The sequence below is a fragment of the Aquarana catesbeiana genome, linkage group LG02 (assembly GCF_042186555.1).
Source record: "Aquarana catesbeiana isolate 2022-GZ linkage group LG02, ASM4218655v1, whole genome shotgun sequence".
NCBI classification, from domain to species: Eukaryota; Metazoa; Chordata; class Amphibia; order Anura; family Ranidae; genus Aquarana; species Aquarana catesbeiana.
In genome coordinates this window covers 265,809,258-265,831,463 of record NC_133325.1, presented here as the reverse complement: position 1 = coordinate 265,831,463, position 22,206 = coordinate 265,809,258, and the positions used below count along the sequence as shown (strand labels likewise).

Below are 22,206 nucleotides of genomic sequence, written 5' to 3'. Positions count from 1 at the left end.
AGCCATCCCTCACTACTCTGCAATGCCCCACAATACTCTGCAATGCCCTCTGCAATGCCCCACAATACTCTGCAATGCCCGACAATACCCCACAATACTCTGCAATACCCCACAATACTCTGCAATGCCCTGCAGTACCCCGCAATACCCCGCAATACTCTGCCATACCCTGCAGTACCCCAAAATACCCCGCAATACTCTGCCATACCCTGCAATACCCCGCAATACTCTGCCATACCCTGCAATACCCCGCAATACTCTGCAATACCCCGCAATACTCTGCCATACCCCGCAATACTCTGCAATACCCCACAATACTCTGCCATACCCTGCCATACCCCGCAATACTCTGCCATACCCCGCAATACTCTGCCATACCCCGCAATACTCTGCCATACCCCACAATACTCTGCCATACCCCGCAATACTCTGCCATACCCCGCAATACTCTGCCATACCCCGCAATACTCTGCCATACCCTGAAATACTCTGCCATACCCTGCAATACCCCGAAATATCCCGCAATACTCTGCAATATCCAGCCATACTCTGCAATACTCGGTGATACCCAGCCATACTCTGCAATACTCGGTGATACCCAGCCATACTCTGCCATACCCAGCCATGCTCTGCAATACCCCACAAAAATCTGCAATACTCTGCCATAACCCGCAATACTCTGTCATACCCAGCCATACTCTGCAATACCCCGCAATAGCCAGCCATACTCTGCAATACTCGGTGATACCCAGCCATACTCTGCCATACCCAGTCATACTCGGCCATACTCTGCAATACCCAGCCATACTCGGCGATACTCTGCAATACTCGGCCATGCTCAGCCATACTCGGCCATGCTCAGCCATACTCGGCCATGCTCAGCCATACTCGGCTGTACTCGGCCTCTGTATGTGGCCAGGCTGAAGTCTCACACATGTGGTATCGCCATACTCAGGAGGAGTAGGAGAATCTATTTTGGGGTGTCATTTTTGGTATGTACATGCTATGTGTTAGAAATATTGTATAAATGGACAACTTTGTGTTAAAAAAAAAAAAAAGCATTTTAACCACTTCCCGCCTACCGTCATACGACGTCCTTGACTTTGTGCGGAGATATCTGAATGATGGGTGCAGCTACAGGCATCATTCAGATATCAGCTTTTTCAGCCGGCGATTCCCTACATCATAAGAATGATCATAGCGGCTGTTACACTGCTTGATCGTTCTTATGGGAGGCGAGAGGGGGCATCCCCCCTCCCGCCGCCCTCCGGTGCTTCTACCGACTCACCGCTACGATCGAAGCCAGGATCGTTTTTTTTTAACTCAAAATTTGTAACCAGTAAAAAATTTTAAAGCGTCGCCTATGGGGATTTTTAAGTAGCGAAGTTTGGCGCCATTCCACAAGCGTGTGCAATTTTAAAAGGTGACATGTTAGGTATCTATTTACTCGGCGTAACTTCATGTTTCATATTATGCAAAAACATTGGGCTAACCTTACTGTTTTGGTTTTTTTTAAAGCACAAAACTGTTTTTTTTTTAAAAAAAAGCGTTCGAAAAATTGCTGCGCAAATATCGTGCGAGATAAAAAGTTGCAATGACCGCCATTGTATTCTCTAGGGTCTTTGCTAAAAAAAACATATATAATCTTTTGGGGTTCTATGTAATTTTCTAGCAAATAAATGATGATTTTTACATGTAGGAGAGAAATGTCAGAATTGGCCTGGGTGCTCCAGAACGCCTGAAGGTGCTCCCTGCATGTTGGGCCTCTGTATGTGGCCACGCTGTGTAAAAGTCTCACACATGTGGTATCGCCATACTCGGGACTAATAGCAGAATGTGTTTTGGGGTGTAATTTGTGGTATGCATATGCTGTGTGTAAGAAATAACCTGCTAATATGACAATTTTGTGAAAAAAAAAAAAGAAAAAAAAAACTTGATTTTGCAAAGAATTGTGGGAAAAAATGACAACTTCAAAAAACTCACCATGCATCTTTCGAAATACCTTGGAATGTCTTCTTTCCAAAAAGGGGTCATTTGGGGGGTATTTGTACTTTTCTGGCATGTTAGGGTCTCAAGAAATGAGATAGGCCGTCAGTAATTCAGGTGTGATCAATTTTCAGATATTGGCACCATAGCTTGTGGACGCTATAACTTTCACAAAGACCAAATAATTTCCACTAATTTGGGTTATTTTTACCAAAGATATGTAGCGGTATAAATTTTGGCCAAAATATATGAAGAAAAATTACTAATTTTCAAAATTTTATAACAGAAACGAAGAAAAATGCATTTTTTTTTTACAGATTTTTCGGTCTTTTTTCTTTTATAGCGCAAAAAATAAAGAACCCAGCGGTGATTAAATACCACCAAAAGAAAGCTCTATTTGTGTGAAAAAAAAGGACAAAAATTTCATATAGATACAATGTTGCATGACTGAGTAATTGTCATTCAAAATGTGAGAGCACCAAAAGTTGAAAATTGGTCTGGTTATTAAGCGGGTTTAAGTGCCCAGTGGTCAAGTGGTTAGTGGTTAATGGTATAATAATGAAGCTGCTTTTCTTGTGATACTGATGTAGTTATGCCAAACATATTTTAAAAGGCATTTGTTTTGTACAATTTGAAAATCACGAATCAATGCTCACCAAAATTCTACTAACATGAAATTAGCAGAAGGGGCCCAAAGGGTGGCGTTTGAAAAATTAACCTCCTCTTTATACTCTCATAGTATGTCACTACGTTCGTGTTTGTCAAACGACAATTTGCGGATAGTTAGTATGCTAGACAAAATCCTGCACACATGCTTTTGACAAAAATCAGACACTCGGTCATCCAACAATCAAACCGTGTGTAGACAAGCAGATTTAGAGCTGAACTCCAGCAAACTCTTTATAAACAGTTACAACAAACAGTTTTTTTCCTTTTGGAATAAAGGTTTTACATAACTCAGGGGTGCTCAACCTGTAGCCCTTGGAGCCCTTTGATGTGGCCCTTGACCTCAAACCAGGGAAGCACACTTCTATTTTATCCTGCGGGTTTGGTGCGCTTTCTCAAAGCGCAATAAAAGTCTGCATGCAGGAGTTTCGGTGCACCACACCCACAAGATATAATAGAAGTCTATGGAAAGCGCAGGTAACTTGCAGGAAAGCCGCAGTGCATCAGTGTGAAAGCAGCCTTATAGGGGGCTCAGGACAGTAAGGGCTTGTTTACATTTGTGGTTTGGGTGGGTGGTAATACCCCATAGCTAAGATGTGTTTTTAATCACCCCCCAATCACTGGTGTAGTGTCAGGGGTCACAATGGTAATCCTGTCCCATGCTCCAGGGGGGCCCATGCGGCCTTTCTGTCACGTTCTGTATTACACTTGAACGGGGGGGGGGGCGCTGTGGGGGCGGCATATACAGAAACACGATTCTCTCCATTTTATTCTTGCAACTGCTGAAAGATGGCTTCTCCTCCTCTCCCTCCTGCTGGCATTCGGGGGCTGCAGGAAGGAAAATGTTCATTATGCTATTTAAAAATACAAAATTTCAAAATTCTGAAGCATTTAATTGTGGCCCGCAACCGGCTACCAAAACCTAAGTAACCCTCGCTCTTCAAAAGGTTGAGCACCCCTGACATAACTGAATAAAAGTTGACCATTGTAAGCACCCTTGTCAGTGTTAAATAGTTTATCTCAGCTCTCTACCTACTACTTTGTCTGGACAACTAGGTCTGTTAATGTAAGTTGAAAAATTACAGACTTACTAGTTATATCACCAAGTGAAAATAAGGGAAAAAAGCCTAAAAAACTGAAAATAATGCAGCCCTTACATCTTTAAATTGCAATATAATATTTTTTAGATTTTGGGTTTAGTGCCACTTTAACATTTAAAATGTGACAGATAAAGTAAAATAGCTTGTCTCAACCCTCTAGCTGCTGTTTTGTCTGAACAGCTTGGAATGTCAAAGTAAGTTGAAAAATAACTGACCTACTGGCTGGATCATCAGGTAAAAATAAAAGAAAAAGCCTAAAAAAACAAAACAAATGCAACCATCACATCTAAAAGTTGGTGAGCTATAATTTAATAAATGTTGGTTTTGAGATTTAATAACGCTTTTAATTTTAACCTTCTTTATTTTTTCATTCATTCATGGCATGTAGAAAAACAAATAATGATGGTTTATAAGGCTGGTGTGTGCCCCACTGATTATATTATCTTATGAAGTGAGAATTTTAATGAATGGTCCACTATAAAGTGGAATTCCACCTAGCACTGAAAGTTAAATTGTTTTTGAGTATTGCTGAAAGTACATATATGTCATACTTACCTAAAATACACCAGTTAATTTTATCACAAATGTGTACTTAGATGCATAGACAGTAAATGCCTGCAATTATTTGTGCAAAATTCCAAGGTGTCAATAAATGAATAAATACATTTAGAATTATGTGAAATCACTGTGTGTTTATATATCTCCTAAAATAGATTTTACCATAAATATACAGTTAATTACTAATTGATCACATGTGCCACCTGTATTCATCAAAAGTGAAAACAAACTCATACAAAGTGAACCATATAAAGGATTATATAAAAGGACTTATGGGACACTTTACTAATTTTACCATTATTGATGGGTATTTATTAATTCACAATATTTTATATAAAGTTTATGGGGTATTTTATATAAATGTATGCTTTTGTGTTATTGATTTTTTATATGGTTCACTTTGTATGAATTTGCTTTTAAAAATAAAAAATAAAAAACTGCGCTTGGAAAAATAGATTAAATTAAGATAAAGTGAAAGCTGCGGTTATAAGTGAGGCACACCAATACAAAAATAAAAAACAAAAAAAAGTGCTATAAAGTATTATAAACAATCGTGAAAGTGTATAGTCCCATACAAAAAAAATGTCCAACAATCATAGATGAGTGACGTGAAATTCTTCAAAAATTCATATGTTGTAGGGTAACAATTCAATGAAACACATCTATGTGGTGAAATGCTTACCAGAAGTAAGCCAAAATTGGGCGAGTGGCTTAAACCCAGTCTGGGCCTTTAGAGAACGATCCCAATGAGACAGGATAGGTCACACTCGTCCCGTGTATTCAGATCCACAAAGGATTACCCAAAAATATATAGCAAAAACATAGCGTAATACTGATAACATAAAAAACTCAAAAGAAAAAGAAAATAATGCAACACTCAACAAAAACCAAAATCATATATATTCATAAAAACATCCAGTGTCATAAACACACATGGGATTGTTACGTGAGTGCCATGCAATCATGCAATAAAGTGTGTTTTCCCTTCAATGGGAAAAATAGTACGTGAACCTTACAAAGAATCTGCTTACCAGATATTAAAGGCAAGTGAGCTTGTAACTATCATCCAGATGAAGGCATGGAAAGAAATCCCACTAGGTGCAGCAAGCCACATATAAAACCTGCTTACCAGATGGCAAACTAGTGTGAGCAGACTCCACACAGCTGAAGACTTAACACCATAAAAAGTGACAAAGGGTATAAAATTCCAGCGAACCTTTTGAAAATCCTGCTTACCAGATGTCAAAAAATAAGTGAGCAGATTAACATAAGCACAGACCGAACTCCTGGCAGGAACGGCGTGGATACGTCCTGGCAATCTTGTCCCGAGCTGAGCAGTGCATATAGTATAAAGAAGCAGCTAATAGTGTGATACTGTATAAAACTAGAATTTATTTAAATAGAATATCACTTACAATAAAAACGAAAGATAAAAGCGATGCCGGCCGGCACTCAGACAAACTCCCGTCCACAGCAGGGCGACGTGGGGACGTCAGCACGTCCCTCCCAGACGCGTTTCGTCATACACTGATGTTTTCAATTAGAAGACTAATTCATGTTTAAATCCTTAATAGATGTCCGTTTGTGGGCGCAGTCCTTTTAACTCCTGTTAATTTCCTCTGCAAAGTGGTCAGACCTCAAAACCATATTCTGTTAGTGTCTCAAATTAACATACATGTGTTTTTTGCTTTCCTTGCTCTTTTCCAAGTCCTGTTTTGTTGACCAATAAAATTTGTAGGAAATGTTTGTTTTATGTGTTTTGTTAATTTTCATGCAACAGATTTCCCAGCTGCAGCTTAACTAGCCTGATTGGCATGGCAAAACAAAAAAGGTGTGATTTATCTAAAAGCTACTTTCCTGGTGCCTTCATGGTAGCATATGCATAGATTGCGCGTATGCTGCCATGGATGGGCACCAGGAAAGGAAAATTACAGAGAGGTAAGTATTGAATTTTCCAGTGGTTCTCAGCCTCGGTCCTTGTAGTACCCCGACAGGACATGTTTTGGGAATTTATCTTAGCTAAAATAGCTGTGCAAAATACCAAGCCATTCACTGTGATTTAAAGCACCTGTGCAAGATGAAGGAAAACCTGCAAACATGGCCTGTTGGGGGTACTTGAGGACAGGGTTGAGAAGCACTGATTTAGAGCACTGAGCTAAAATCTAGCTCAAGACAATCCTATGTGGGCATTTGAGGGAAACCAAGTGAGTGTTAGCACCCCTGCTTGTCTTTTTTTAGGTTGGGCTTTGTGTCCCTTTTCTGAAAATTGGCTTCACTTCCTGTCACAGCCGAACAAGAAGTGAGGGTAAAACCCTACCAATGTCTTTCCTTGGGGACACACAGGTCAATCTAACTAGTGTTCCCATTAGGCAAATTGCACTCTAATACTTTGTTGTGTACACCCCAAATTATTAGGTATTTGGGGATTTATTAAAGGCAAATCCACTCTGCAATACAAGTGCACTTGCTGTAAATCTGAGGGAAAGCACTGGTGATTTTATCATCCAATCATGTAGAAGCAAAGATGTTGTTTTTTTTATTCTCCTTGCATGTCCCTCTCGGATATCCAGCAACTGCACTTCCAAGTGCACTCGAAAGTGGATTTGCCTTTAGTAAATAAACCCCAAAGTTCAAGATACCTAATAATTTGGGGTGTACAGAGCAAAATGCTAGAGTGCAATTGACCTAATGGGGAAGCTATTTAGATTGACCTGTGTGTCCCCAAGGAAAGACATAGGAAGTGAGGATAAAACCCCTACCAGTTTGGCTATGTGACAGGAAGTGAATACATTTTAAGAAGAAAGTGGCAAAATTTGGGAGGTGTCTTCATCTCAGGGGTGCAGACATCCCCCAAAACTGACAAGACTTCTAATCCCTCTGCACTCTATCCCCAAGCAAAAATAAGAAAGGATTTCATTTAGTTAAACTTTGCAAAGACACATTCCTAATTTCAACTGTGATTCGTGTCAATGGCCCAGTTAGACCTTGTTTAATAGAAAACACCAGTTGCCTTTCACTAGAAACATCTGTTAGTCCAGTCCTGGAAATCTGCATCTGCTTTACTACCAATTTCCCTAAAAATTGGGTTCCTGCAGCTAGATGCACCAAATGCATCTAGGTGCGCGACCGCTGTGTATGTGAGATGCGCAACTGGTGTGTGTGTGCAGAGGTATGTACCCGTGGCGCATATTGGTTCCCGGAAGCTGTGGCCAGCACGCGGGAATGACATCATGCCCCTACACGACATTGCTTGTACTGCTGCTAATTTCTTCCCACCACCATGCCCCGCTCACTGTTCTCTGAGGAAGTGATGATCCTTATTTGCAAATTAAGAAAATTATTTTTTTTTTTTTAACATGGGGAGGTGTTTGTGCGGGTCCCTAACGCACATTTATACATATTAGGGTCAATTTAGACAGGATCCGATTTACCTACCAGCATGTTTTTAGAGTGTGGGAGGAAACCGAAGTACCTGGAGGAAACCCACGCAGGCACAGGGAGAACATGCAAACTCCAGGCAGATAGTGTTGCGGGTGTGATTGGAACCAGCAACCCTTTTTGCTGCTAGGTGAAAGTGCTAACCACTAGACCACTGTGCTGCCCAAATATATATCTATAGATGTAGGTTCTTGTGTCCACCAGCAGAGAGAAGTTGGGTAGATGCCACACTCCCAATTCTGGAGGCATAATAATGGTCTAGCACAGGGGTCTTCAAACTACGGCCCTCCAGTTGTTCAGGAACTACAATTCCCATCATGCCTAGTCATGTCTGTGAATGTCAGAGTTTTACAATGCCTCTTGGGGTGTGTAGTTCCGCAACAGCTGGAGACCCATAGTTTGAAGAGTCCTGATCACTGATAGCATGTCTTGAAAAAAGGTGGTTTCTCATGTGCCTTGTATTATGCCCAAGAAATATCTTTAGGAAAATACAAGTGGGTCATGGCACGTCTACATTCCAAATTTGGCACTTAAGATGGTCATGCACTATGCAATCTGATTGGCCAATCTCTGTACAACTCGATACTTCGGCAAAATAGGTAATAGGAAGACGCACTTGAACAATTAATTCAGATTATAGGAAATCAAACAGGCTCTTGCACTAAATTTATTTTTTTTTAAGATCTAACTGATTGCAGTGTATGGTCACCTTTTAAAGATCAAGAGATCTGAAAATATTAATTTATTGGGTTTAGAAACGCTTCTCTGTTCTTTGTAATGTATTGAAAGATTTGGGTAAAAATAGGAAAAAAACAAATTTCAAAGATATATTAGAAGTAATAGGAATGAGATTAGCATCAAAAGGGTTAATTAACTGAGAACACCTACTAATTGCCTAACAAGACACATCCAATGAGATGAAATTAACCAATTGTATTGGGCGTGCGCTATTATCAATGAGAAAACCACATTTACCCTAACACCAGTTGCAGTTTACATATTTATTATCGTTTTGCGCTTCAAAGTGCGCCGATTCGCACGTTTGGTTAATGACAGCGCACCAATTAAGGTATGAACTGGCGCAATGCATTCTTAGTAAATCAGCCTCAGAGTGTGATAATCTATTTCTGTACAAGAATCAGGTCACTGATTGAAGGTTGTCTAGACTGATAACTATTATGGTAAAACACAGTGAACTAAACACTAACACTGGATTAAAAAGGTAAATGTTTTATCCTGTTTGCATCTTATCCAGAAGATTATCTTTTTTTTTATAGGATTTACCCAACAATATGATTCATCAAGTGTCTATAAAATCTCTTCCTCAAGAATGGCTTTGGTGTGAGACCTGGTGTGATGACAAGTCCAAGGAAAGAGCCAAAACCATTGATCTGGTAAGATGGTCTAGCTGTGTAAATGACAGTTGGTTCTGTTTATGTAAAGTAACAATTTGTTTTCTTTAATGTAGCTACTTTTACTAATGTAAGGCCCCTTTCACACTGGGGAGGTGGGTGCTTCGGCGGTAATGCATTACCGCTCTACAGTCAATTACGTGGCGCTATTCGGCCACTAGCGGGGCGCTTTTACCCCCCGCTAGCGGCCCAGAAAGGGTTCAAACCACCACAAAGCGCTATGCCGGGGGTATAGCCACTTTGCCCATTCATTTCAATGGGCAGGAGCAGTGTATACACGAGCAAGATGCTGCTTGCAGAAGTTTTTTTAACATCCTGCAAGCTCACCGCTCCAGTGTGAAAGCACTTGGGCTTTCACCCTGGAGAGACAGGAGTGGCTCTTTACAGGCGCTATTTTTAGCGCTGTAGCGCCTGTAAAGCGCCTCAGTGTGAAAGGGGTCTAACCCAAATATATGCTGTAAAGGGACTTTTTCTGGTACTACAATAGTATAGACCCAAATATACTGTTAAAAATGTAAAGTAAAGTTTATTATACATCCTGATAAAAAAATCATACAAATAATCCATTGCCTTCAACAAAATACTGCAATGGATCAAATATTAGCTCTCCATGTGTACTGTATATTAATCAAAACCTATATTAGTCAAAACCTATCGAGGCAAGATTTGTGCAGTCTTTACACATTTCATGGAGCCTAAGCTTAGTGCCTGATAAACATTTTGGTCTTGTCAACATCATGGTAATGTAAAGAAATCACAGCCCAGTTGTCCTTATCAATACAGTGAGGCCTCCCACTTTTCCCAATGGAACAGTACATACAGTATATCTTGACAGTTTGTGAACTACAAAACCGAGGGGGTGGTATATTTAATGACCTGCGACTGTAGGTAATTCTACATTAGAAAGTGCAAACAGCCTTTCTCGTGTAGTTTAAGGAAAAACAAACAAAAAAAAAACCTCACTAGTAGAAGAAAGAAATTATACAAAGTAAGGGGCACATGCGTGAAGCCGCCCGTGCCGGTCATGTCCGACTGATGGCTCCGCACAACGGGGACTCACACCGCTGCTGAAAGCCTCTGCCAGGTCACAAAACATATACCCACAAGAGCCGTGGAACAATCCTGAGCGGTCGCCATGGTGCTCGGCGGCACCCGTCAGAAGCCAAAAGCAAAAACAATATGGGAGGTCCTGGCCAGGGCCTCCGCCAAAATTGGTGCCGACACCTCCATCTCACACAGGGACACAGCTCTCCCCCCGCGGATGAAGCCATGGCTGCATAGAGATGAGGGTGAGTCTGACACAGAACTGTTTGCCTCCCCTCTGCCCTCCCCAAGCCTCTACAGCACAGTCTGACCTGCTCAGACAATTTGAGCGTATGCTGCAGAAAGCATTCAAACACACCTCAGATCAAATCACAGATCGCCTTACCAAGGAGATCAGGGAGCTGGGCACATCTGAACTGGAGCAGAGGGTGGATGATTTGGAAGCTATTCTGGGCAATCATGCTGATGAACTGGAAGCCCTCAGAGAAGAAAATATAACTCTGTAAACCCAATTGGAGGACTATGAGAATAAGGCCCGTAGGTCCAATCTGCGCAACCGAGGAATCCCTGAATCTATACTCGATCTGCAATCCACCATCACCGCCCTGTTCCAGGAGCTTTTCCCATCCATTTCCATTGAGTGCCTGGAAATGGACCGCATTCACAGAGCTCTCGCCCCCCACAAACCTGAGGGCTCACCACACGACGTAGTTGGCAAACTACATTTTTACTGCACTAAAGAGCAGCTCCTTTCTGCAGCACGGCAACAAGACTCCCTCCAAATTCCAAGGCCATAAATACCAGCTATTCACCGATCTCTCCCAAACAACCATTTCCAAGCATCGATCGTTTAAACCACAGCTCCAGGTTCTACAACCCCCTAATCCTTTGGCCCGGCCTACCCTCAGGTATTTGCTGTTTCAGCAGACACCAAGCAAAGAGGGGTCTTTACACTCGGGGCAGAGACTAAAGATCCAGAAGGCAGATACATAATTCTCTCAGGGCACCTAAATGGAGCACCTTATTGATTGGTGGAGACTCCAGCTAGGTCATTTACCCCTTTCTGGATAAATCACTTTTTTCACCCTCCTCTAGCCCCAAGAAACTCACCTTTCAGCAACTACTACAGCAACCCTTCTTGACTCCTGGCAAGAAGTCAACCCTGCAAGGCGGCAATTTTCACACTATTCCCACCCACCACAAAACATTCTCTCGTATAGACCACATACTGATATCCATCGGGACCTCTCCAGCTCTCCTTTCATCCACTATCCTACCATACGCATGGACAATGCTGTCCTCACCTCACTGGAATCCCTAGTACCACGACAAGTCGATCGTTCATGGTGCCTTAACGACACCTTCCTTGCCCATCCCTCACACAGAAAAAACATTGCTTTGACTATTAAGGATTATTTATCTCATAACTCCACGGATTACGTTACACCGCTAACATTATGGGAAGCCCATAAACCTGTCCTACCCTGGATTTGTATAAGCAAAGCCTAGTTTCTTAAAGAACGCCAAGCCCTACATCACCAGCTAGAATCCGTCTTCTATCAATCCCACGCGGCATTCCAAGATGACCCCTCACTCCAATATACAGTGGGGACGGAAAGTATTCAGACCCCCTTATATTTTTCACTCTTTGTTATATTGCAGCCATTTGCTAAAATCATTTAAGTTCATTTTTTTTCCTCATTAATGTACACACAGCACCCCTTATTGACAGAAAAACACAGACTTGTTGACATTTTTGCAGATTTATTAAAAAAGAAAAACTGAAATATCACATGGTCCTAAGTATTCAGACCCTTTTCTCAGTATTTAGTAGAAGCACCCTTTTGATCTAATACAGCCATGAGTCTTTTTGGGAAAGATGCAACAAGTCTTTCACACCTGGATTTGGGTATCCTCTGCCATTCCTTCTTGCAGATCCTCTCCAGTTCTGTCAGGTTGGATGGTAAACATTGGTGGACAGCCATTTTTAGGTCTCTCCAGAGATGCTCAGTTGGGTTTAAGTCAGGGCTCTGGCTGGGCCATTCAAGAACAGTCACAGAGTTGTTGTGAAGCCACTCCTTCATTATTTTAGCTGTGTGCCTTAGGGTCATTGTCTTGTTGGAAGGTAAACCTTCGGCCCAGTCTGAGGTCCTGAGCACTCTGGAGAAGGTTTTCATCCAGGATATCCCTGTACTTGGCCGCATTCATCTTTCCCTCGATTGCAACCAGTCGTCCTGTCCCTGCAGCTGAAAAACACCCCCACAGCATGATGCTGCCACCACCATGCTTCACTGTTGGGACTGTATTGGACAGGTGATGAGCAGTGCCTGGTTTTCTCCACACATACCGCTTAGAATTAAGGCCAAAAAGTTCTATCTTGGTCTCATCAGACCAGAGAATCTTATTTCTCACCATCTTGGAGTCCTTCAGGTGTTTTTTTTTTAGCAAACTCCATGCGGGCTTTCATGTGTCTTGCACTGAGAAGAGGCTTTGCCATAAATCTCTTTGCTCTGCCATAAAACCCCGACTGGTGGGGGGCTGCAGTGATGGTTGACTTTCTACAACTTTCTCCCATCTCCCGACTGCATCTCTGGAGCTCAGCCACAGTGATCTTTGAGTTCTTCTTTACCTCTCACCTCTCACCAAGGCTCTTCTCCCCCGATAGCTCAGTTTGGCCGGATGGCCAGCTCTAGGAAGGGTTCTGGTCGTCCCAAATGTCTTCCATTTAAGGATTATGGAGGCCACTGTGCTCTTAGGAACCTTAAAGCGGGGTTCCACCCAAATTTTGAACATTATCTCTTTGCATTCTCTTCCTTGCCTAGATGCTGACATGCTGTGTAAAAAAATTTAAATCGCCGTAATTACCTTTTTTTTCTAATCTTCTTAGCACTTCCTGGTTTTCCTCCCATGGGAGTAGGCGTGTTTCTAGTCTCTCCCAGACCTCCCACAGTCCCCTGGGAGCTAGTCTCAGGCTTCCCAGCATGCATTGTGCAACAGCGTCATCACAACATCTCGGTGAATGCTGGGAGCACAACATTCACCGCATCCAGGAAATACATGCTTGTGGGCTTCAAATGCCCACAATGAAGATGGAAACCGCCTTCAGTGAATTTTATAAGTTATTCTTTACAACGAAATCGGACACAGGTGGACTTATTACACAGAACAAGTGAGTAGATAATCATGAGAAGAAAAGTTTGTGAATGAACTCCAAAAAAAAAAAAACGATAGATAGGTGGACCCCCGCTTTAAGTGCAGCAAACATTTTTTTGTAACCTTGGCCAGATCTGTGCCCTGCCACAATTCTGTCTCTGAGCTCTTCAGGCAGTTGCTTTGACCTCATGATTCTCATTTGCTCTGACATGCACTGTGAGCTGTAAGGTCATGTATAGACAAGTGTGTGGTTTTCCTAATCAAGTCCAATCAGTATAATCAGACACAGCTGGACTCAAATGAAGGTGTAGAACCATCTCAAGGATGATCAGAAGAAATGGACAGCACCTGAGCTAAATATATAAGTGTCACAGCAAAGGGTCTGAATACTTAGGACCATGTAATATTTCAGTTTTTCTTTTTTTTAATAAATCTGCAAAAATGTCAACAATTCTGTGTTTTTCTGTCAATATGGGGTGCTGTGTTTACATTAATGAGGAAAAAAATGAACTAAATGATTTTAGCAAATGGCTGCAATATAACAAAGAGTGAAAAATTTAAGGGGGTCTGAATACTTTCCGTCCCTACTGTAGACAAGCCCTAGACATAGCTAAACTGTAACTAGACCTCTTCCTTATGGAATCTGCTGAAAAAACACTTTGTTGATCTAGGCATAAATTATACATGAAAGGCAATAAGCCAGACACTTTCCTCGGTTTGTCCCTTAGAAGATTTGACTGCGCACGCAAACCCACCAGCTTGCAACTAGCGAATAATTCCTACTTCCAGTAATCCTATAAAAATCCTGCCCCTGTTCTGTAAACGCCTAAGAGACCTGTATTCCGCAAAAAATACTTTTGACGATACACGTGCAACGGCCCTGTTCTCCAATCTTCCTCTCCCCACTCTATCAACGTCGCAGCATACGACCCTCGAGCAACCCATCTCAGATCTAGAGGTCCGCACTGCAATCAAAACCTTAAACACTAACAAGCGCCCAGGCCCAGATGGCTTTACGGCCACCTATTAGACACAATTTGAAAACCTTCTTGCCCCTCTACTAGTAGAAGCCCTCAATTCCATCCTGAAAGGCCACTCTTTTGGACTCCACTCCCTCTCAGCCATTATCTCCATGCTATCCAAACCCCTATCGGATGACTCATCCTGTTATAATTATCGCCCCATCTCATTATTAAACAAAGACATCAAACTGATGGCCAAAATTATGTCCTTGCGACTGAATTTGATCATTGGGTCTCTCATTCACAAAGATAAAGTAGGCTTTATACCTCTACGGCAAGCTGGAGATAACATCCACAGGGCAGTCCTCATAGCCCATGCAGCCCGCAAGCACCGCATACCGGCCTGCTTTGTGTCTTTGGACATAAAAAAAGAGTTTGACACCCTCTCCTGGCCCTACTTACAGTTTGTGCTGCGACGTTGGGGTTTTGGGCCACACTTCTTATTCTGGATATCCTCTTTATACACCTTCCCTACAGCCCATATTAAGTATGCAGGATATAAGTCTGACCCTTTTCCCATACAATGAGGGACAAGACAGGGATGCCCCCTATCACCACTTCTTTTCGCCCTAGCCATTGAACCCTTAGCTCAACAAATGCGTTCCAATCCTGACATCAAAGGAGTAGACCTAGGAGGCCACCACCACAAGCTCTGTCTATTCGCGGACGACATTCTTCTCTTCCTATCCTCCCCCTTAACCTAATTTCCTAATCTCCTAAACAACCTAGACCAATTTGCATCAATATCTAGCCTAGTAGTGAACCCTCAGAAATCTAAAGCCCTTAACATATTCATACCCCCTCCATTAATACCGCAACTTCAACAAGTACTGCCATTCTCTTGGTCCCCCCAATACATCACTTACCTGGGAATCAACTTGACTGCAGACCCTAATGCATTGTATTCCACCAACTACCCAGCTATGTTGACCCATTTACTAATCTCATGTCCTTGTGGTCCTCACTCCCCCTGGCATGGATGGGCCGCATCAGAGTTACCAAAATGGCAATCTTGACGCAAAATACTGTACCTCTTTTGAGTTTTACCGATCTCAGTTCCATCCCACTTTTTAAGAATCCTACAACACCGTGTGTTCAACTATGTTTGGGGCAGTACAAGACCTTGAATCCCAAGGCGTATTCTGTATCTCTCCAAACTCTAAGGAGGCCTAGGGCTCCCCAATATCACCAAGCTGCGCACCTGGCTCAACTCCCCAAATATCACGTGACACAGGAAATACCCTTGTGGGTCGCACTGGAGTCGGTGGATTGCGATCCCCTATCTGTAGCCAATTTACTGTGGCTCCACCCAAGAGACCGCAGAGTACTAAACAACTCAATAACCTGTCACTCCTTAGCGATCTGGGACAGACTTAAAAATAGGTATGGCTTCCAATCTCCAAATAACCCACTCCTGTCATACCTCCGCAATCCAGCCTTCTACCCTGCCTGGACCTCCCCCTCTTCATTCCACAGGTGGTCTTCTGCTAACCTTATTTGTGCCCACAAATTTACAACTCCCGATTAATTTATTTTCCGCCCCTCTGCGAATCACATGATATCCCTAACTCTGAGATTTTCCGTTATCTCCAAATTAAGCATTTTTTTTACCTCATGCCTCTGAAAAGACACATCCCTACCCACTATGTCAACATTCTATCGCACTTGTAAAACAGACCCCCATGCTCATGGCTTAATCTCCAACATATATACCCAACTTATGGACTCTCCTTCCTCTACACCCATACCCTATGCAGCTAAGTGGGAGAGAGATCTGGGTCTCCCTCTTGACACCAAGGACTGGATGGAGATCTGGGAAGCTACCAAGTCAGCGTCACAGAATATAGTGGCGTTGGAAACAAATTATAAGGTTCTTATGCGCTGGTATCTGGTCCCTGCCCGGATCGCCAAATTCCACCCCACCTACCTTCCCAAATGCTTTCGAGGCTGCCCAGATGCCGGTACACATCTCCACATCTGGTGGACCTGCCCACTGGCCCAAACATACTGGACTGAAGTTTTCCATGTTCTTTCCACATTGTTCAAAGAGCCACTGGACCCTAACCCAGCCACAGCCCTACTTGAAAAGCCTCCGGAAGTGATTTAAACTTCTCTTGCAAGTCACTACCGTGGTAAAGCAAACCATCGTGAAGGCCTGGAAAACTCCACACCTTAGCATCACAGAAACCAAAAAAAGGGTCACCAGGGCCATGATCCATGCTAAAGTGGAAGCTACTCTCCTAGACAAAGTAAAAAAATATCAACGCCTATGGAAACCATGGGTGGAACACTATCTCCCTTCTGACTTCTATCAATCACGGCTGTCCCCTTAACCTCCCTTACTCATGTCGCTAGGGACCACTGAGTGAAGACCCCTAAGCCTCTCTAATACTACACCCCCCCGGACCTATCCAGCGTTACCCCCCTCCTCTTAGCCCTCCCACCCCCCTCCCCCCTACCACCTTTAGCTCTTTTCTTTCTTCCATACCCTCCTTCCTCTTCAAATCACGCAGTCTTAGCCCAACATGGATTACCCCTATAGGGGACAACCCATCCATACAATAACATGCTTAAAAGGTAACAGTGCCTATCACCACACAATCTTTTCTCCGCGCATTCTCTTTAAAAACAGCCTAGGTTGCTCCCCTAAACTGTCCAGCCCGATATCCTTACCTAAATACCCCAAATGTTACAGGTTTCTTCTTGCAGTTAGATCACACAACACCTCAAATGTGTTTACCTGCCATGAGGAGTGAGCCTCCCTTCTCTGCTTCCCTTGTTTGTTCTAGCTGAACAGTTCAGATTAACCACATCTCTATGCATAGAGTTTCGCAACAGCTAGCGTACGTCACGCGCCTGTAAATATTGTCGAGTCCACATAAAACCCCTTTCACATTGGTGCGGTGTGGCGTTAGTGGTAAAGCACCACTAGTTTTAGCGGCGCTTTTCGGCTGCTAGCAGGGTGCTTTTAACCCCCGCTAGCGGCCAAAGAAAGGGTTAATAGCACCTGTGTTGCGGCACTGCCGCAGCGCCTGCAAAGCGCGAAGCTTCGGCAGCGCTGCCCATTCATTTCAATATACACCGCTCCCACACTGCCCAAAAGATGCTGCTTGCAGGACTTTTTTCCCGTCCAGCAAGTGCACCTCCCCAGTGTGAAAGCACTGGGTTGGCTTGAGAGGCGCTTTTCAGGCACCATTTTTAGCGCTAAAACGCCTAAAAAACGTCCCAGTGTGGAAAGGGTCTAAGTGTATCAGAAGTCTATGGAATCACTGTGGCTGTTAGGACTAACAGAAAACATCTGCAGAGATCAGCAGGTACAGTCTATCCGTACGTAGATGACAGAGATATAAGGAACTCCAATGTGTAATAAATGGTAAACCTTTATTCCAAAACAACATCCACTTACATGAAGGTTCAGCTGTGTTTGCCTGGGGAGGGAATTCTTATGTATTGGTGCACAATCCCAATTTCAAAATCCCACTCTTGGCAGGGGGATCGCTCGAGTAAGCTAGAGTTGAAGGGAGGCTGCACTACAACTCATGCAGTGAGATGGAGCCGCTGGAGATACACTAGCGAAATGAAAGCCAACCACCCACAATGTCAGTCTGTCTCCATGGCAATAAAGCGTTTTGAGGCCCCGTCTCTTTCTCAAGTTGAGAAGAACATGAGAAAGAGGCATGGCCTTAAAACACATTGTTGACATGGAGACAGACTGACGCTGTAGGTGGTTGGAGGCGGCGGATTTTCACTCCTTGAGTGGGTCTCGACCAGCTGCTTCTGCTCCCTTCAAAGGTAGCTTACTCGAGCAGTCCTGGCTTCTCCATTCTCTGGCCAAGAGTTGGATTTTAGAGTTTAGATTGTGCACCATCATTTTGAGACCCCCTTCCCAGGCAAAGGCAGCTGAACCTTCATGTAAGTGGATATTGTTTTGCAATAAAGATTTACCATTTATTACTCATTTGACTTCCTTATCTCCCTGTCAGCTACAGTTCATAGGGGTGGTCTCTGTTGCTTCTGCTGATCTCTGCAGATTGTTTCTGACTGAGGCGGGACAGTGTTGGTCCTGACAGCCATGATTCCACAGACTTCTGATACACGTATCACGACCCTTAACTAAGGTATGGTCTGTCCATGTATATTATAGCAATGCTTAACAATGGATGGGTGGGATATAATTGGTCTCAGTTGAAAGATAACATATGGGATGAATGGACAAGATTATCAAAGTTTAGGCATTGTACAGTGATATACCTATTGAGATCATCTTTTGATGTCTGGTGTACTACAAAGATGGTGTGGGACTCCTGAGGTCCCTGTTTTTTGGACACATTTTTTAATGGTATGTTAACAAATATTGTGCATCCATTATTTAAGTTGTAAAAGATTTTGTGTCCAGATTGATATTGTACAAATTGTTGAAAGACCCTCTGTCTTCCTTTACCTCTATTACAAGCTATCACCTTTATTACTGTCTAATTACATTACCTTATTTGCTGGCATTCCTCCATTCTGCCACACTCAGATCTGCGCATGGAGCAATGCAATATATAATGATCCAACAAAGATCAGAATTCATACGCTGCTCAAAGCTTTAATTTCCGTGTTCATTCTTTTATAAGATTCATAATACAGGATATCACATGACATGCATGTGTCCCTTACTTATGCTATATTCCTAAATAAGGACAAGCTCCCCCTGTGTGGGGTGTGTTTATTGACCCCCCAAATGTAATTTTCCTATCCAAAATCGTATGTGTAAATGTCACAAACGATTTGCTCTTGCTTTATCACGATTCTGTAAATATCTTGCGGTTAAGCCTAAGCTACTAGCAACTTGCCTTTTTTCTATGTAAATTGTTTCCTGAGTACAGAAAGTAGCATTCAAATTTAAGCTTAATGAAGTCTCCCAGCCTTGGTTTCATAAAGCATTGCAGATATATGTAAATGAATAATGCTTGCAGAAAATCAATATTCAAAGATCAACCCTCCCCTTTGTTCCTAAAAGGAACACAAATATAAGTTTATCTCATAATCCACAATCCTCCCTAGCCTGCTCCACCCTAATATATTTTATCTTCAAAATCATACACATAACATTTGATTGCAAAGTATACAAAAAGAAGTGCCATTAGAATAAGCATGTATAAAATGGAGAACAATAAACACATCGGAATTAGTAGATATCGCGATCTCAGCTGTATAGCAATTGTCCATAAAAAATAAAGGGGAAGGGGGAGTTACAGTCCATGAAAAATAGTCCTCATCAAAAATATAAAAGAACACAAAAAGAGTCTCTCTTCTATGGCTTGTCAATGTAAATTTCCAGTATACAAAGTATCCACGTTATTTCACGCCCTAATTAATTTTCTAAACTTTTAAAATACCTCCAAGGATTTGATTCTGTACTCATCCATGCAATCAGAAGATTATCCTCATAAAACCTTGCCTCTTTGTAAGGACAGAACTTGACATCCACAGACAGACTGGAACTGATGCGTTTGGGCTAGGTTTGGGTCTTCGGGCTGGCACCTCAGATCTCTCTGTCGTGGTGTTCACTGGAACTCTCAGGCCTTGGGTTGGCATCATGGCTCCTCCTCTTAGGCATTCCCAGCAACATTTCCCTAGGAGGAGTCCTCCTTTAACCACTGCACGCAAATCGCCATACCCGTATGTCAGTACTTTAACGCTAAATGCCGGGGGTTATGGCAGCTGCTAGCTTTTTGCTTATTTTCAAATATGCAAATCTGTATTTCTATGTCTATGTCTTTAGATTATGGTGAGAAACCCACACAGGGAGAACATTTAAACTTCAACACAAGCATTCACATGTTGGGGAATTGAACCAGCAACCCCAGTGCTGCTAGACAGAATTGCTACCCACTTAGCCAGCAGGCAGCCTCACACATGTTGGCTGCATCTCTGTGTGAACCAGCCCTAAGTTCATAGCCATGCTCAGTGTCACAAGCAATATACAATATATTGGCCTAAGTATTGGGACGCCTGCCTTTAAATGCACATGAACTGTAATGGCATCCCAGTCTTAGTCCGTAGGGTTCAAAATTAATTTGGCCCACCCTTTGCAGCTATAACAGCTTCAACTCTTCTGGGAAGGCTGTCCACAAGGTTTAGGGATATGTCTATGGGAATGTTTGACCATTCTTCCAAGTGCATTTATGAGGTCAGGCACTGATGATGGATGAGAAGGCCTGGCTTACAGTCTCCGCTCTAATTCATCCCCAAGGTGTTCTGTTGTGTTAAAGTCAGGACTCTGTGCAGGCCAGTCAAGTTCCTCCACCCCAAACTCACTCATCCATTTGTTTATGGACCTTTCTTTGTGCACTGGTCCAAATCATTTGGTGGATGGGGGATTATAATGTGGGGTTGTTTTTCAGCAGTTGGGCTTGGCCTCTTAGTTCCAGTGACGGGAACTCTTAACCTCCCTGGCGGTATGATTATTTCGGATTTTAGGTGCTGAAAGCGGTACAATTATTTTGCATGGAAATTTGGCGTTGTATATTGTAGGTCTGTAATTCTTAACAATAACACACTTAAATCTGTCCAAACAAGAGTCTAGTAGATATCCCGGGTATGATAAAGTTTGAAACACAAAAACATAAATTATAATATAATAAAAATAAATAAATAATTTAAAAAAATAAAAATAAATAGTAATAAAATTAATTTCCACACGATTCACTATCGCTCAATTCTGCAAGTGTTCTAATTTACTATCGGTGTTTTCTAGCTGGTCTAAAGCCATTTTTGACGCAAAGGGACACTTTTTGGTTGCTATGGACAATCTCCAGTTTCCAGGCAGAAAGACCAGTATATGCAATATAAAACTGCATGCAGGGCATGGGCCAAAGCACTGGGGACAAAGGGGATGTGAAATCATTTCATACAGTACTGTAATCTGTAAGATTACAGTACTGTATGTGTTATGATTTTACACTTTTTTTGAATTTTCCGCCAGGCTCCGCCCCCGTGCGTCGCGCCGCTCGCAGGGAACGGAGCCTGGCACGGAGAGGCTTCGGAGGAGGACGGAGCCCGCAGACACAGCAGGGGACATCGCAGGATCCCGGGGACAAGATAAGTAAGGAGGCACCAGGATCCTGCGATGTAATCCCGAGTGTGGCTCGGGGTTACCGCTAATGGTCCTGAATTTTAACCCCGAGCCACACTTGGGAAAACCGCCAGGGAGGCTACGGCATCAGCATGCCAAGACATTTTGGACAATTTCATGCTCCCAACTTTGTAGGAACAGTTTGGGGATGGCCCCTTCCTGTTCCAACATAACTGCACACCAGTGCACAAAGCAAGGTCCATTAAGACACGAATGAGTGAGTTTGGGGTGGAGGGACTTGACTGCCTGCACAGAGTCCTAATCTCAACCCGATGGAAAATCTTTTGGCTGAAGTAGAGCAGAGACAGGCTTTCTCATCCAACATCAGTGCTTGGCCTCACAAATGCACTTCTGGAAGAGTGGTCAAACATTCCCATAGACACACTAAACCCTGTGGACAGCCTTCCTAGCCTTCCCATAAGCTGTTCTAGCTGCAAAGGGTGGGCCAAATCAAATTTTAACCCAAGGACTAAGACTGGACTGCCATTAAAGTTCGTGTGTGTGTGTAAAGGCAGGTGCCCCAATACTTTTGGCTAGATAGTGTATCTGGAAAGATTTACAATGGTGGGGGAACCCTCCTACACATAAATACTACATTTAGACATAGTTTTAGGACCTGGGAGATGAGACAGCTTCTGTACATGAAGCAGCATGTTTGGGATTTGAACCCAGACGCTCAGGGATGCTAAGCAGATGTTCTAACC

General features: G+C 42.8%; 1 protein-coding gene across 2 annotated transcripts in view; it reads left to right on the top strand.

Moving 5' to 3' along the window:
• Positions 1–22,206, top strand: part of UGGT2 (UDP-glucose glycoprotein glucosyltransferase 2) — a 670,166-nt gene that overhangs the window by 612,265 nt on the left and 35,695 nt on the right. For both annotated transcript variants that reach the window (XM_073614383.1, XM_073614382.1), the window contains exon 37: positions 9,026–9,142. In XM_073614383.1, coding sequence (XP_073470484.1) covers positions 9,026–9,142 — 117 coding nt within the window. The remainder of the gene's footprint in view (positions 1–9,025; positions 9,143–22,206) is intronic.